General features: G+C 39.8%; 1 protein-coding gene across 1 annotated transcript in view; it reads right to left on the bottom strand.

Moving 5' to 3' along the window:
* Positions 1-6262: 6262 nt before the first annotated feature.
* LOC145405013 (putative Na(+)/H(+) antiporter nhx-9) overlaps positions 6263-13519 on the bottom strand; it is a 50335-nt gene continuing 43078 nt past the window's right edge. The window contains exon 20 of the mRNA XM_080276513.1: positions 6263-7011. Within this exon, the coding sequence (XP_080132639.1) occupies positions 6557-7011 (455 nt within the window). The 3' untranslated portion in view covers positions 6263-6556. The remainder of the gene's footprint in view (positions 7012-13519) is intronic.

The raw sequence follows: 13519 nt of genomic DNA, 5'->3' as shown, positions 1-13519 counted from the left end.
CATCTTACTCTTCAACTCTTCCATTGTAAACCTAGCCCCTCCAGGCCTCACACTCAGCGACGCACTGCACATCCATCTAATCATTGCCATTTCTGTACATTTGAGCCTGCGAATATCCTCTTCCCTTACTGTCCAGGTCTCACTACCATACAACATTACACTCCAAACACATGCTGCGTATGAAGATGCCTTAGCACGGAGGGAGAGCCCTCTCGGTGTCAGGAGAGACAACAGCTCCCTGAACTTCTTCCAACCACTTCTCATTCTAGCCAGCCCCACCTCCAGCACATAACATGTCTCCCAAATAACAAAACTCATCCACACACTCAAGAGAATCACCAGCAAGTTCAGTCCTTTCAAGCCCGACAATCTCCACCTGCTCTCCCCGACACACCGCACACATGAAGTCAGCATTATCTCACAGTCTGCCTCTAATACCAGTTCATCTCTTAAGCACCCACGTATCACAGACACAGCACAAGATGGAATTACTTCCTATGCCCTTGTGACAAATCGCACATGGCCACTATCCCTGTTCTTTGACAGGACCGCCATCAACCCTAGATACCATCACCTTTGTTTTACCTGCATTTACTCTTAAGTACTTGTGCCCCACACCATCTCTCCACTTCCTAACTCTTTTGACTGCCTCCCTTTCATTCTCTGCAGTCAACACCAAATCATCAGCATATAGCATCTCCTAAGGGAGTCCATTTCTGAAGTCACGTGAAAGGGCTTCAAGTACCATGATAAACAACGAGGGGCTGAAAACTGACCCCTGGTGCACATCAACGTTCATAAAAAACTTCTCACTCAAATTCATCATTGCCTGGGTGCAAGCACCCACAAGCATGGCCATAACCACCCTAACCAACCACTCCTCGATCCCAAACTTTCTCATTGCCCGCTTCACCACCTCTCTAGGGACTCTGTCAAAGGCCTTTTCCAAATCAACAACAAAAAATACAGTTCCTTTCTCTTTCCAACAAAGTTTTCCTGAAGCTGTCGAACAGTGAATATGACATCAGTGGTCCCCTTGCCTGGCATAAACCCAAACTGCATCTCATCAATATTCACTCTCTAATCGTACCTTCTAGAACTCTCTTCATTACCTTCATTATCTGGTTTAAAAGTTTTATGCCTGTATAATTACCTTTTTTCCAGGGCATCACCCTTCCCCTTGTACACATTTACAATTACACTCTTCAGCCAATCATCTGGGACAACACACTCGTCTATGATCATATTTATCAGGTTAGTGATTAACCTCACTCCCATATCTCCCGAGGCATTCAATATTTCAGCAGTCAACCCAGACACACCTGCTGCCTTTCCCACCTGTATCCTGCGAGTTGCACTGTTTAAGATTAAACAACTGAATATGCAGGTATGGGTCATGATAAACATGACTGGGGTTGTGGGATATAATTTTGAATCATGTGTTTTTGCATAATATTATAAAGCAGAAACAACCTCATATGAGGGAATTCCTTTATGGAGTGTCCTTGGATAAACTGGAATAATATATTTTTAAAGAAATCAGTCAAGGATACATTTAGGCTACATGAAGCTACATAATGTGGTGAAGGTTTTTGGCATATCAGATAGAGCCAGGATTCCAGGGGCTTGAATGATGAGTGAATGGAAGTGTGGCCCATTGGACTGGGCAAACTTGGGCTGTCTGGACATTGATATTCCTCACCCAGTCTGAGAGTGGGAAAGGAGGTCATGATGATAGAGAAATGAGGATTTTATGTATCCATCCTCACCACCACTCAAATGATACCTTAATAATGCAGTAGTATGACTGAAGGGGCATTTGTTATGGTATATAAAACTTCAGATACTGAATTACATCTTTGATAAAATACATTAACTGTTAGTATAATATACAGTATGTAGAATATTGCTATTCTATTAACATATATTGGTGTGCTTGGTTCATAATTTGATATGTTTACCATTTGTGCTTCACTCTCATCTTAAATGTCAGGACCAACTTGCCTAGCCCAGGCTTCCTACGCTCCTCATGGGGCGACATAGTATTGGATGATGGATGGACCATTTGTGTTTATCTTCTGTTAAATGTGTTTGCTAAACCCTCACTATTAGCCTTTGGTAAATAACTGGGTTCTAGAAAACTAGATATTTTCAGAACATTACAACACACCTAAGCTATCAGTGATTATGTAACAGTGCTACAACTGCATCATCATGTAATAGGAACATACAGTACTTTACAGATATAAAAGATGCACATTGTCTGTCTGTTACAGCAGGACTGGGAATGCTGACTTTCCATATATTACCAGACCCTTAAATTTATTAAAAGCTCAAAAATACAGTGAGTTAAAATTTCGACTTTCTGTGTCATATAATGAATTAGGAAAGGAATTGGTGTACCAGTTTGTAAACTTCATATGGTTACTACTTGATATCCCCATATCCAAGGAATAGCATAAATTGAATTTCATTGACACTATATTAGTGCAGGGAGAAGACTATAGCACCAGTTGAACTGGACAGTACTTCTGAGGTGGATAGCATGCTGGTGACAGAGAGTGCTGGAGCTCCTGTTTCATCAGTCCTCAGGACCTGTTCCTTACCATCTGCCTCTGCTGAACCTTTCCAGTGTTTTCATGAACACAGAGAGTAGGCCAGCATACTCTTATAAACCTCTACCTCCAGCTGTTTACACCATATTAGATATCACACCTGTTTCCATCCCCCTTTATTTTTATGAATGGAGGATGCCTGTAATTTGGTGGATGGATTATTTTATCCTTCTGCTGTTAATCTTGTTAAAAAGAAGAAAAAAAAAAATACAATCACACTCTAAAAACCCCATCGTAACAGCATTATACCAGTCCTGCAGGACAGAATGTCTGTGTGCCAGAGGTGTGGATGATGTGTGAGGATGTACGCCCAAGGTAAGTTCCGCGTTATACATTTGCTTGCCACTTCCAATTAGTAAATGTGAGACAAGTGGTAGTGAAGCAATAGCCAACATTCATCTATCTAGTAACTGTGTGTGAAGGATGGGGGATGAAAGATGGAGGTGTAGGAACTATCAGCTCCCTCAGCCTTCCTCCTCCCTTAACCTCTCCTCCTCCACACAGTGGTATCAGACATTTGAGTGTCTGGCTACTGCTTCACTAGTGGTTGCCACACACATAAAGGTCTGAACTGGCAGGCAGGTGTATAAGGTGGAACTTCCCTCAGGTGTACATTGCTATTTGTTCATGTGTAAGTGGGCTACTGGACTCTCTGCAAAAAAGTCTCCTAGCTTATATCCACGTCTGGTAAAATAACACATATACATAAAACAGTGGCAGTGTATATAGTTTTCTTGATAGTTTTTGTTAATTAAATGTTTAGGTAACACATATTAATAAAAAACAAGCTTGGGTAGATATTTCAAACTGACTGGAGTTCTTAATTAAGAAAGTAAAACACACTATAACCATTACCTCTGGTATAAGACTTCACAGTTAACCCACACACTATATGCCAACTTATGTCAATAAAAAATTATTTTATGGTCATGAATAAGTCAACATTTTTCCTTAATATGAAGGCCCCAGTCCTTGTGGAAGGGAATTTTCAGTGTAGACACTAGGACACAATGAAGTGAGAAATTGCACTCTTGTCTGCTACTGTATATAGGAACTGTTCCTTCATATAATATGTAACTTTTATTTTTGACTTTTGTGGCATATACTACAACACAGTAAATGGAACAACTTCATTCTTTTCATGAAAAAAAAAAAAAAAATGCATTGGTGTACATTTTTAAAGTCTTTAACAACACGTCAGGTAAACATACACAAGCATAAACATTTAAACACTGATGAAGCAATGGTGGCAATAGGAGGATGTGTTGTACCTGTACTTGTATGGGTCAGTGTACCATGTCATCTCCAGTCACACATGCCACTTGTTTATTTCCCAACAGTGACCCAGGTATTTGTGCACTGTACAATACTTCACTACAATACAGTATTTTATTTTGGCCACCTTTAGATAATTTGTTTATTTCCAAGTGGGGAAGGACCTCTTGTAACATGGGTTCAGAAAATCTTTGGCAACCTTTTCAATATGATGATGATTATTATTTTTTTTTTCCCCCCACCTTCCTGACAAAAAATAAAAATAAAATAAGGACCTTAATAAAGGGGTCACAAAACATGCCAAACCAGGGCTGTCTTGGTACTGTTTTCTTGGTCTTCACTTGACACAATTTGTTCATCCAAAAACTTTCAAATTTTCACTTTGGTATGTTATGCACACATTATTTTTTTTTTATTTTTTTTTTTTTTTCTCCAGCAACTGGGAAAATATATATACAGCAGTATTTACAGTTCAGTGTCATTAAAAGTCTTCAGCATCTCACTTTTCATATAAAAGTCTTTGGTCTTTGGAAACATATGGAAAATAACCCAAGAAAATGTTCTTAATACTGTACATGTTTACATTTCAATATAGACCTTCCTAATATACAGTCCTGTACTTCAGATTACTAGAGATTTATGGTACAATAACTCCTAAATGTGTCTTCACAAGGAATAGTATCCAGTAAGAGAAGTGAAATATACAACACACAGACTACTCCAAGACCTGAGATTATTGGGAAGGTTGGTGAGTGAACTATGTGATTCAGTGCAGGTTGCTAGTCAAAAGGACTGATGTGTCGTGAGGAAAAACTGATGCCACTGACCTGGCTGCTTGTGGTCAAACCTCTTTATGCATTATAAGTCACAGTTTGGGTTACTTCATATCTATCACAGTTTGCTGCTAGAGAGCCTACAGTTGCAAGCAAGTTTAAATTAACTGTTGTCTCTTAAGTGTCGCTGATGCAACTACTCGTCTGATCCGTATGTGCTTCGGTCCTTCAACCCCTTCAGTTTAACGACAAGGAAATCAGTTTATGGGAGACCTTCCTAAGTGGCAAAGTAGTAAGCAATGATTGCTATTAAAAACTGACATTCTAATAGTGCCAGGGTTCAAATCCTGGTGCAGGCAGCTGGTGTTATGTAACTTAGGTGCCCTTTCTACCTTTGTGGGTTGTCAGGCAAATTAATGCCTAAGATAATACCTAGGAGAAGGAATTGTGGTAATCTTGATGATGCAATGGCCTTGGGTCCCTGGATGGTAGGTGAACAACTCATCACAGGCTCAAAGGCCTCAGTAACGGAGATGCAAACTGTGACTAATTGCCTCACAGTGTCTGCCCCACATTTACCTTTACCTTATAGATGACCTCTCATACTAAGGGGGTTAATTTCAGGGGTGCTATGGATCCCTAATATTTACCTACTAAAAGCATATTTTAAAATCATGTTTATGAAGAAGAAAAGAAATGTAACAGCTGTATTTTTGTTCTGTACGAAACTCCAGTTCTATTAAGGTAATATACACCACTGCTATTAATAGTCTCACTTTTTGTCACAGTCACCAGAACTTCCACAGTGACAGCACTGTTGAAAATTTCAGAGCACTTATTTCTTTAGTGGCAGTGCAGCTGTAGTTGCCTGCATCTGCATTAAATCATTTAAGTGGTAAGTGGGGGTGCTCACCATCCACTCAATGTGGTGCTGTTCTTGGGTGACTGCCCTTTCCTCCCATCCTCTTCTGTCTTTCTCTCCAACATTTCTCTTCCTTCTGGCTGTGGGTGACTCTACACTCCCTCCTCTGTCTTTTTTTTCCCTTCATTCTTTCCTCTTCCCTCTGCCTTTGGGTGACTACACTGAGTGACAAGCCAAATGGTTTCCTGTACACCAGGAAAACATTTACTACACTGGTGGTAACCATATAACCAAATAATGCTGACTGGTCATTTTGTGGGTAATTAAGGAGCTCCAATTGGATTGAACCTGTGCAGGTTTCCATATCCAAGGGGTGATTGGGGTTTATTTCTCACGCACTGCCATGCAGGGATGTGTGAGGCTGGTCACTCTTATCTTAAATGTCAGGTCCAACTTGCCTAGCCCTGGACTCCTACGCTTCTCATGGGGCAACACAGGAGTAGATGATGATGATGATGATGATAAAAACTCTTAGTATCACCATAAGCATAGTTCAAAAATGAAACACACAGTTCATGGTACTGTGTTCCTTAATATATGAAAAGCACTACAACACTAAAATAAATGCACTGTTCAGTTAATTGTACATGTCAGACCACCAGTTCAGCTGGAAAAAAAAAAAAAAAAAAAAAAAAAATGTATACACATAGCCAGCAACAAAAGTAATTTCAGTAAAACAATAATACCAGCAGCAGACTCCACAGAATTATACCCTAATTTATATAAAAGTTATTACATGTATGAAATATTAATTTGTTTTGATTATTACCATGTAATGGCCATTACTCATGCTAACCCCCTGAAAGTTTTCTTATCCAATTGCAGCTTTTCCCAAAAAATTATTTACTCAATCTTTCGATTCCCATCCATTCTCCTTGTAACTGCCTGCAGAGGTAGAATAAATTTCCCTACCCTCTCCAATCTTTCTGGCCATTTACCTTGAAGACAGAAGTTCAGCAGGATATTCCTGTTCACACAAGATCATCCTTGTGCTTATCCTGTGTTTTTGCATCTTTCTTACCTTGATCCTGAGCCACCAAGGGCATTGTTTCCCCAATCCCTGCCTGTCCAGTCCTGTCTCCCAATGAGCTGCTGCTTCTGTTCTCTGCTGTGGCTAATGGTGATGGACCAATGGAAGGCCTGAGGACTCTTAGTGGTGGTGATATGCCTCCTGGGGGCATTACATTTGGAGATGATGTTGGCCTTAGGTCAGGAAGACTGGAAATGGGATCATTATTGAATTCCTGGAGGACTCTCAGGATGGTTGGGGAGGCTGGTGCTGAGTCCGTTGGATCAGGAGAGGAGAAGCATGACATATATGGTGCAGGTGGGCCAGTGCGGACCCGGGCGGACATAGTGCGACGGCGAATGTTGTGACGCTCCACCAACTCTGCCACTCCTTCAGCAAGTTCATTGCTCTCTTTCACTGTGAGGAGGACACAATGAAATGGTTAATGTGTGGGAAGCATTGGCATATCAAAAAGGTCCAATGAGGCACAATGTCAGGTTTGGAACAAAAGATACACAATAACATACAAAAGAGAAGGTGCTGCAATTATTCCCAAGTTACTATATTGTAATCAACACACTTTTCACAATAAAGCTCTGCCTTAGCTTAAAAACACTTCACATAACATACCATCCTGCTCATTACTAGCTGGTAAACTGCATTAGGAGCTCCCACCCTTCTTATGGGGGGGGGGACTAACATCATAAAAAAAAAACAGTTACTTCCCTGATAGGAAATAGAACACATTCAGCCATGGGTATACCCACCATACTTCAGTCATAACATTTTTTTACTATTCTATTGGAGTTTTTATCACAGTGAGGTGAAAGAATAATGTATGGGTATGCCAATGCATACCACTGTATTATCAGGGCGAGTGTTTAAAAATTGAGTTTCAGGTGGGGGGGACTATACAAAAAATATATATATATATATATATAGCATGAGCAGAGGAAAAGAGATCGTTAAGAAGAATGGCTGAAAACAGCTCCTGTTGCCATCACACAATCTATTTCAAATCTTCAGTACACCACAGCAAAGTATGGAAATCAAAGGAAATATGAAAAACTAAAACTTTTGCTTTACTCAGGAGTGGTGGTATATGTCAGTTTTGCACTATCAAGTGATGTATGTTGCAGTTCTCTGGCTAAAGGGTCAGGCTGTACATTGGAGGGTCAGGGCTGAATGAACTCAGGTTTTTAATAAACTCATTGCTATGAACAGGGGGCACGGTAGTGGTAGAGCATCGAGCTCATGGCCTGGGGGTTGCAAGTTCGAGCCTCGCCCGGTTCTACCATTGCCGGGAGGGGTAGCTCCCTCCTGTAACCAGGGGGGCGCGGTAGCACAGTGGTAGCGCGCTGGACTTGTGATCGGGGGATTGCAAGTTCGAGCCTCGCCCGGGCTGCCGTGCCGGGAGGGGTAGCTCCCTCCTGTAACCCTAGTGGGGCTATATAGTCCAATACAGGGCTTAGCTCGGGGGAATTCCATTTTTTTTCCCACCTGTAACCTTGTGGGGCTATATGGCCTTTGATGCCTAGCTTGGGGAATTCATTTCTCCATTTTACTGCTATGAACAATACTTATGATCTCAGATATTAATACATTCATATTGAGGTACAACATGCCACAGGATTAGGTTTGTATACTTTCTGCAGCCCTTATTAATTTCTTTGTTGAAATAAATACCTTTTTGTATGGTGATTCTTACTTTGCAGTCATTTCTATGAACACATCTACAATGTTTGACTGAAGAATTACTGTAAAGAATAATGTGAGAAGTAATATGGAGAAAGGTAACAGCAAAGGAGGTGTTGAATACTATATGAAGACATGGCAGGTGAGCAGAGAGGTATTCACACAAAATGAAAGCAGCAGGAAACCACAAGGAATGGAGAAAAAGTTTTAAATATGTAGATCATACAAACTAAGGGGAATCATTAGAAATTAAATCACAGGAGGTTACCAGAGTACAAGTATCAGCTGTGTGGCAGGCAAGGCAGCTGGTATAGGTAGGTTACATCACAGCTGTAACGGATAAATGAGCCATAGTTTTACTTCACCCTCTTATACTGTCCAAGACCAGAGGGAAGTTGTAGCGGCAAACTATGATCTGTTGTCCAGTGTGAAGGTGGTAGTTTAAAGCTTTCTAAGATGCCATAGGAGAAGTTTATGATGACAAAGATACTTGTGCAACTGAAAAAAATTTAAACTGCCACCTAATGATCTTTTGGCATGTATCTCTATCCATGATTTCCTACCAGTTTGGGATGAGGCTGAAGGTGAGCATTAGCTCACAACTGTACAGTAGACAAGACCACATCCATCACTGTACTATACTCACACCAAACTGACGTATCAAAGCAACTGATGGCTGATGAAGGTAGACCAACTTATCAAGACATTAACTACAGTATTATTTGCATATTGCTGATGCAACCAACTTTGCTGCAGTATTGATTAGTAAGGCCTACTGCATTATCATAAACTAAATAATACAGTACTATATAAATTAGTATCCATTTTGCAGGAAATGCAAGATACAGATAAGTACAGTAATGCAACTATGGAGAAATTTATTGTTTATGGATGCTTGAAAAACAGCAGCAAATGAACACAAGCCTTAGCTATTGCTGATATTGTATTACTGTACATTTATGCAATGTGTAAAATATAATGTAAAGCAGTTTTCCACCAGAGTGTGATAATCTCGACAATCATTTTCCTGCAAAAAGGTTTGTGGCTCTTTTAATACTGTTTGGGGAGGGAAGCTGGAACTAAAGATAACTTCTGATTTTTGTTCTAAAAAGTGATCAAATTCTCCTACCCTCTAAAGCCCAGAAGGTCTCTCCTACGCTCAAGAAATCATCTAGCACTGGCATGAAAAATGTAAAATAATATCCCTGAAGTGAAAAGGTTAACATTACACTCACAGGAAAGGCTATGACTGACAGGTGTTTGGAAAGCGACTTAGTTGTGAATACTGTACAAACAGGGACTTTGAAATACTGATGACTGTATGGTTCAATACACTGAGGACTCTGTTAATAGCTCCTACTTGCATAGGCTACTTCTTTACTGAAGACCTTACTATCCAAGGGGTGAGGGAAACTGTAGTTTAAGATGATAATTGGAATTTCAATAAAAAATTGGACTGGTCACTCACCTGCATTTCAGGATCCTGATTGTTGGCAGGGTAATTGTATCATACAATTAGTATGTGAACAAAGGGATGTGCAAGGGATCCCCGATGCTCTTAAATATTACAAAGGCAAAATTTCATCCCATTTACTTGTGCTACTACTTAAGCAATGAATACCTCAAGACACAGCATTACACAAGGTGTGAACATGCACAGACCCATCCTTGATACTATGGGATGGTGAATGGTACCTTTGCCTTACTGTCAAAAAACATTTTTTTTTTTTGTCCAATACTACCTGCTGTCAAATACTGTACTGTACTGTAATTAATGTTTTACTGTGACTGAATACATTCAATAAAGAAAATATTCAGTATATAAAATATAACTGCAGGCAGCCAGGGAAAGCAAGTTAATGGTTAAAGAAGAATATGGCAATTAATTTTCGTATACAGTTATGGACAGAAGGAAAATAGGATGAATTCTAAAATACAAATGGAAGGTGGGGTGCTTCATGCCTTCAGCTTGGAAGCATTATTTCATTTATTTATTATTTACATTTTATTATAGCCAATGACAGAAAATTTTGTTCAGCTGGTCTCTCCCGGACTGTAGGAATTAAGGTGGACAATTTTGTTCAGCTGGTGTCTCCCAGGTTGTAGGAATTAAGGTGGCTGATACTTTTAAATACCTGGGAAGTGTTTTGCATTACTATGGTAAAATGCAGTGTACAGTTGAAGACAGTCGCTGAATAACTCAGAAATATTCTGAAGGGTAAGAACAGTTAGACTCGATGTGATAGAGGACCCTGCATAAAAGTTTATTACTTCCAGCACTTTAATGTGAAAAAATCTCAGCTAAGAACTTTTTAGGCTGCTAACTGTGGAAATTATCTTTTTCAAAATAGCTACAGGCAAGTGCAGGATGGATGGCACACATAAAGAAATTTATTATTTTGGACTGGAAGACAGGTAAAGGAATGAGATGTGTGAGGACTACAGGAGTGGTATGTGTGACACGGCTACAGGAATGAGATGTGTGACGGGGCTATGGGAGTGAGATGTGAGACAGGACTACAGGAGTGGTACTGTATGTGTGACAGGGCTACAGGAAAGAGATGTGTGACAGGGCTATGGGAGTGAGATGTGTGAGAGGACTACAGGAGTGGTATGTGTGACAGGACTATAGGAGTAAGATATGTAACAGAGCTATAGGAGTGAGATGTGTGACAGGACTACAGGAGTGGTATGTGTGAAAGGGCTATAGGAATAAGATGTGTGACAGGGGTATGGGAGTGAGATGTATATAGTAATTACTAAATGGATAAAAAATTATGAGATGCTATGAATGTTGTAATGAAATACTTCAAAGATAGGTTGCCAAGCAAAGTCTTTCTGAGTGTCAGATAAATGGTTATTGTTGTCCAAGGCTCTTCTGAAGCTTGAAGTCCATGGACTGCAAGCTAAAGTTGCCCATCTCCAGCAAAATACAATCCTCCTTTCAGGGGGATAGGTAACTGATGGTTGTGTAGTATGGAAGAAAAGAAGGAAGAGTGACTGACAAATGTGAGACCAAAGAGGCTTAGAGGCAGAACTGTCATGGTCTTCCTCTTTCAGGGAATTTTCTGGAGGAGGCAAGGTGTCAGTGATGATGATGCAAATAGAATTTCCATAATATACTGATACTCAAAATCACAAAGTAAAATTCATGGTTCCAGTGATGTCACAGTCATGCTCTGAATCAAGCCATCCCTTGTGAATGTGAGATAATGCATTAGAATAACAGAATTATGAATGAAATTAAAACTTAACCCTGCACTAAGCAGGTGTACAAAAGCCAACTGTGAGAGCTGTGGTGTGGCATGCACCGAATCAAATTCCAGTTATTACACAGGCTTCACTACTACAAAAATGCTTTGGAATACCTATGTTACTTTGCCATAATCTGCTACTTTTTTCCTTCCTTTGATAAATACCAAAAGCATTGCTGCAAATGCACCTGGGCTTGCTGGAGTGATGTCAAAGGCAGAGTCCATTCTCAAGCAGCATCCATTGGTATCTTACACAGCACACTACTGTAGTGGCAGACCTTTACTTCCAGCACCCTCATTCATCTAATTCACAGATCCAACAATCACCTCGACCACAGCCTACCAATGTGCATACAGGTACAGTCAGGGACAGAAATTCACCTATTCCACTGCAGCTACTTCACATTTTGGGCATGTCTGTCACATTCCTATTGCATAAGCGTGTGTGTGTGTGTGTATATATGTGTGTATATATATATATATATATATATATATATATATATATATACACACACACACCTGGAGAAGCCCAAATGGAGAAACAAAGAATGAAATCGACTTCATTATAGCAGATAATAACACAATCACAAATGTCACAGTTATCAACAAAGTAAATATCAGGAGTGACCACAGAATGATGGGTTGCACAGCCTGATTCAATTTCAGAAGTGAAAGGAAGATGATTAAAGATAAAATGATATGCCCAATAAAACTAAATGAAAACAAAGCAGCATGTCAGTTGGAAATAAGGAACAGATTTCAGACTCTAAGTAATGCTGAATGTGACACTGATGAGCTGAATGACAGACTAACAAAAGTGCTAAGAGAATCAGCTGAGGTAGTACAAAAACCTGACACAACCAAAGCCAAGAAGTATTCAGAAAAGACACTCAGGCTTATGAAGAAAAAAAAAAAGGAAATGAATATAAAAACAGATGAAACAGAATGAGCGGAATTAAACAGGCTTATCAACAAGAGACAAAGAGAAGATAAAAGAAAGAGAAACACAGATCAGATAAATGAAACCATCAAAAAAGGAAATCGTCTGAAACAGGTCCAAAGTAAAATGTCACTAGGAAAGCAACAAATTACATCACTGAAAGATAAAAACAGTGAAGTCATTAAATGCAGAGATAAGATGGTGAAGAGAGTTGAAGAATTTTACAAAGAACTGTACCCGATATGCATCAAAGACAGAAGTACCAACTTTTCAGTTGACACAAGCGAAATACCCGAGGTAACACCAGACGAAGTAAATGTTTCTCTTAAAAATATGAAAAGACGGAAGACTCTTGGAGAATATGGAATAGTAACAGATTTACTGTTGGATACAGGAGTAGAAGTACAAAACGGGCTTGCTCACTTATTTACTCAATGTATGAAAATGAAGAAAATTCCCAAAACACGGTGTAATGCAACAGTAATTTTACTTTACAAAACAGGTGACTCAAAAGATCTTAGTAACTACTGTATTGACCCATTAGCTTATTATCAGTCATTTACAAACTTTTCATTGAAGTCCTTACGAACAGAATAACAAAAAATTTGGAGAAAAGCCAACCTCGTGAAGAGGCAGGATTCCAAAGAGGGTATTAGACTACTGGTCATCTACACACAATGAATCAGCTAACTGAGAAAACTATAGAGCACAGTAAGCTCGCACAGTACGCGAGTGGATGGGTGGGCCTGGTCCTAGCGCATTGTGAATATATTATCTTATGGGAAAAATTATATATGGGCAGTACCCCCTCATACCTTGATATTTTTTTACCATTAGAGACATAATAAAGGGAAAATTTTCCAGGCATACACTACAGATATAGCTATCTATCTATCTACTTATCTATAGACCGACGCCCTAATCCCGCAAAGGGTGGCCGCAGACAAAACACCTCCAAGTCGCTCTGTCACCCACCATTTGACTGCCCTCCCTCCAATTCACTTCCCCCTCCCTCATATACCTCCCAACTCCATCC

This window comes from Coenobita brevimanus, chromosome 65 (genome assembly GCF_032717465.1).
Source record: "Coenobita brevimanus isolate Jiangsu-jjx chromosome 65, ASM3271746v2, whole genome shotgun sequence".
NCBI lineage: Eukaryota > Metazoa > Arthropoda > Malacostraca > Decapoda > Coenobitidae > Coenobita > Coenobita brevimanus.
The sequence above is the reverse complement of the archived record's forward strand: the minus strand, read 5'-3'. Positions and strand labels throughout refer to the sequence as shown.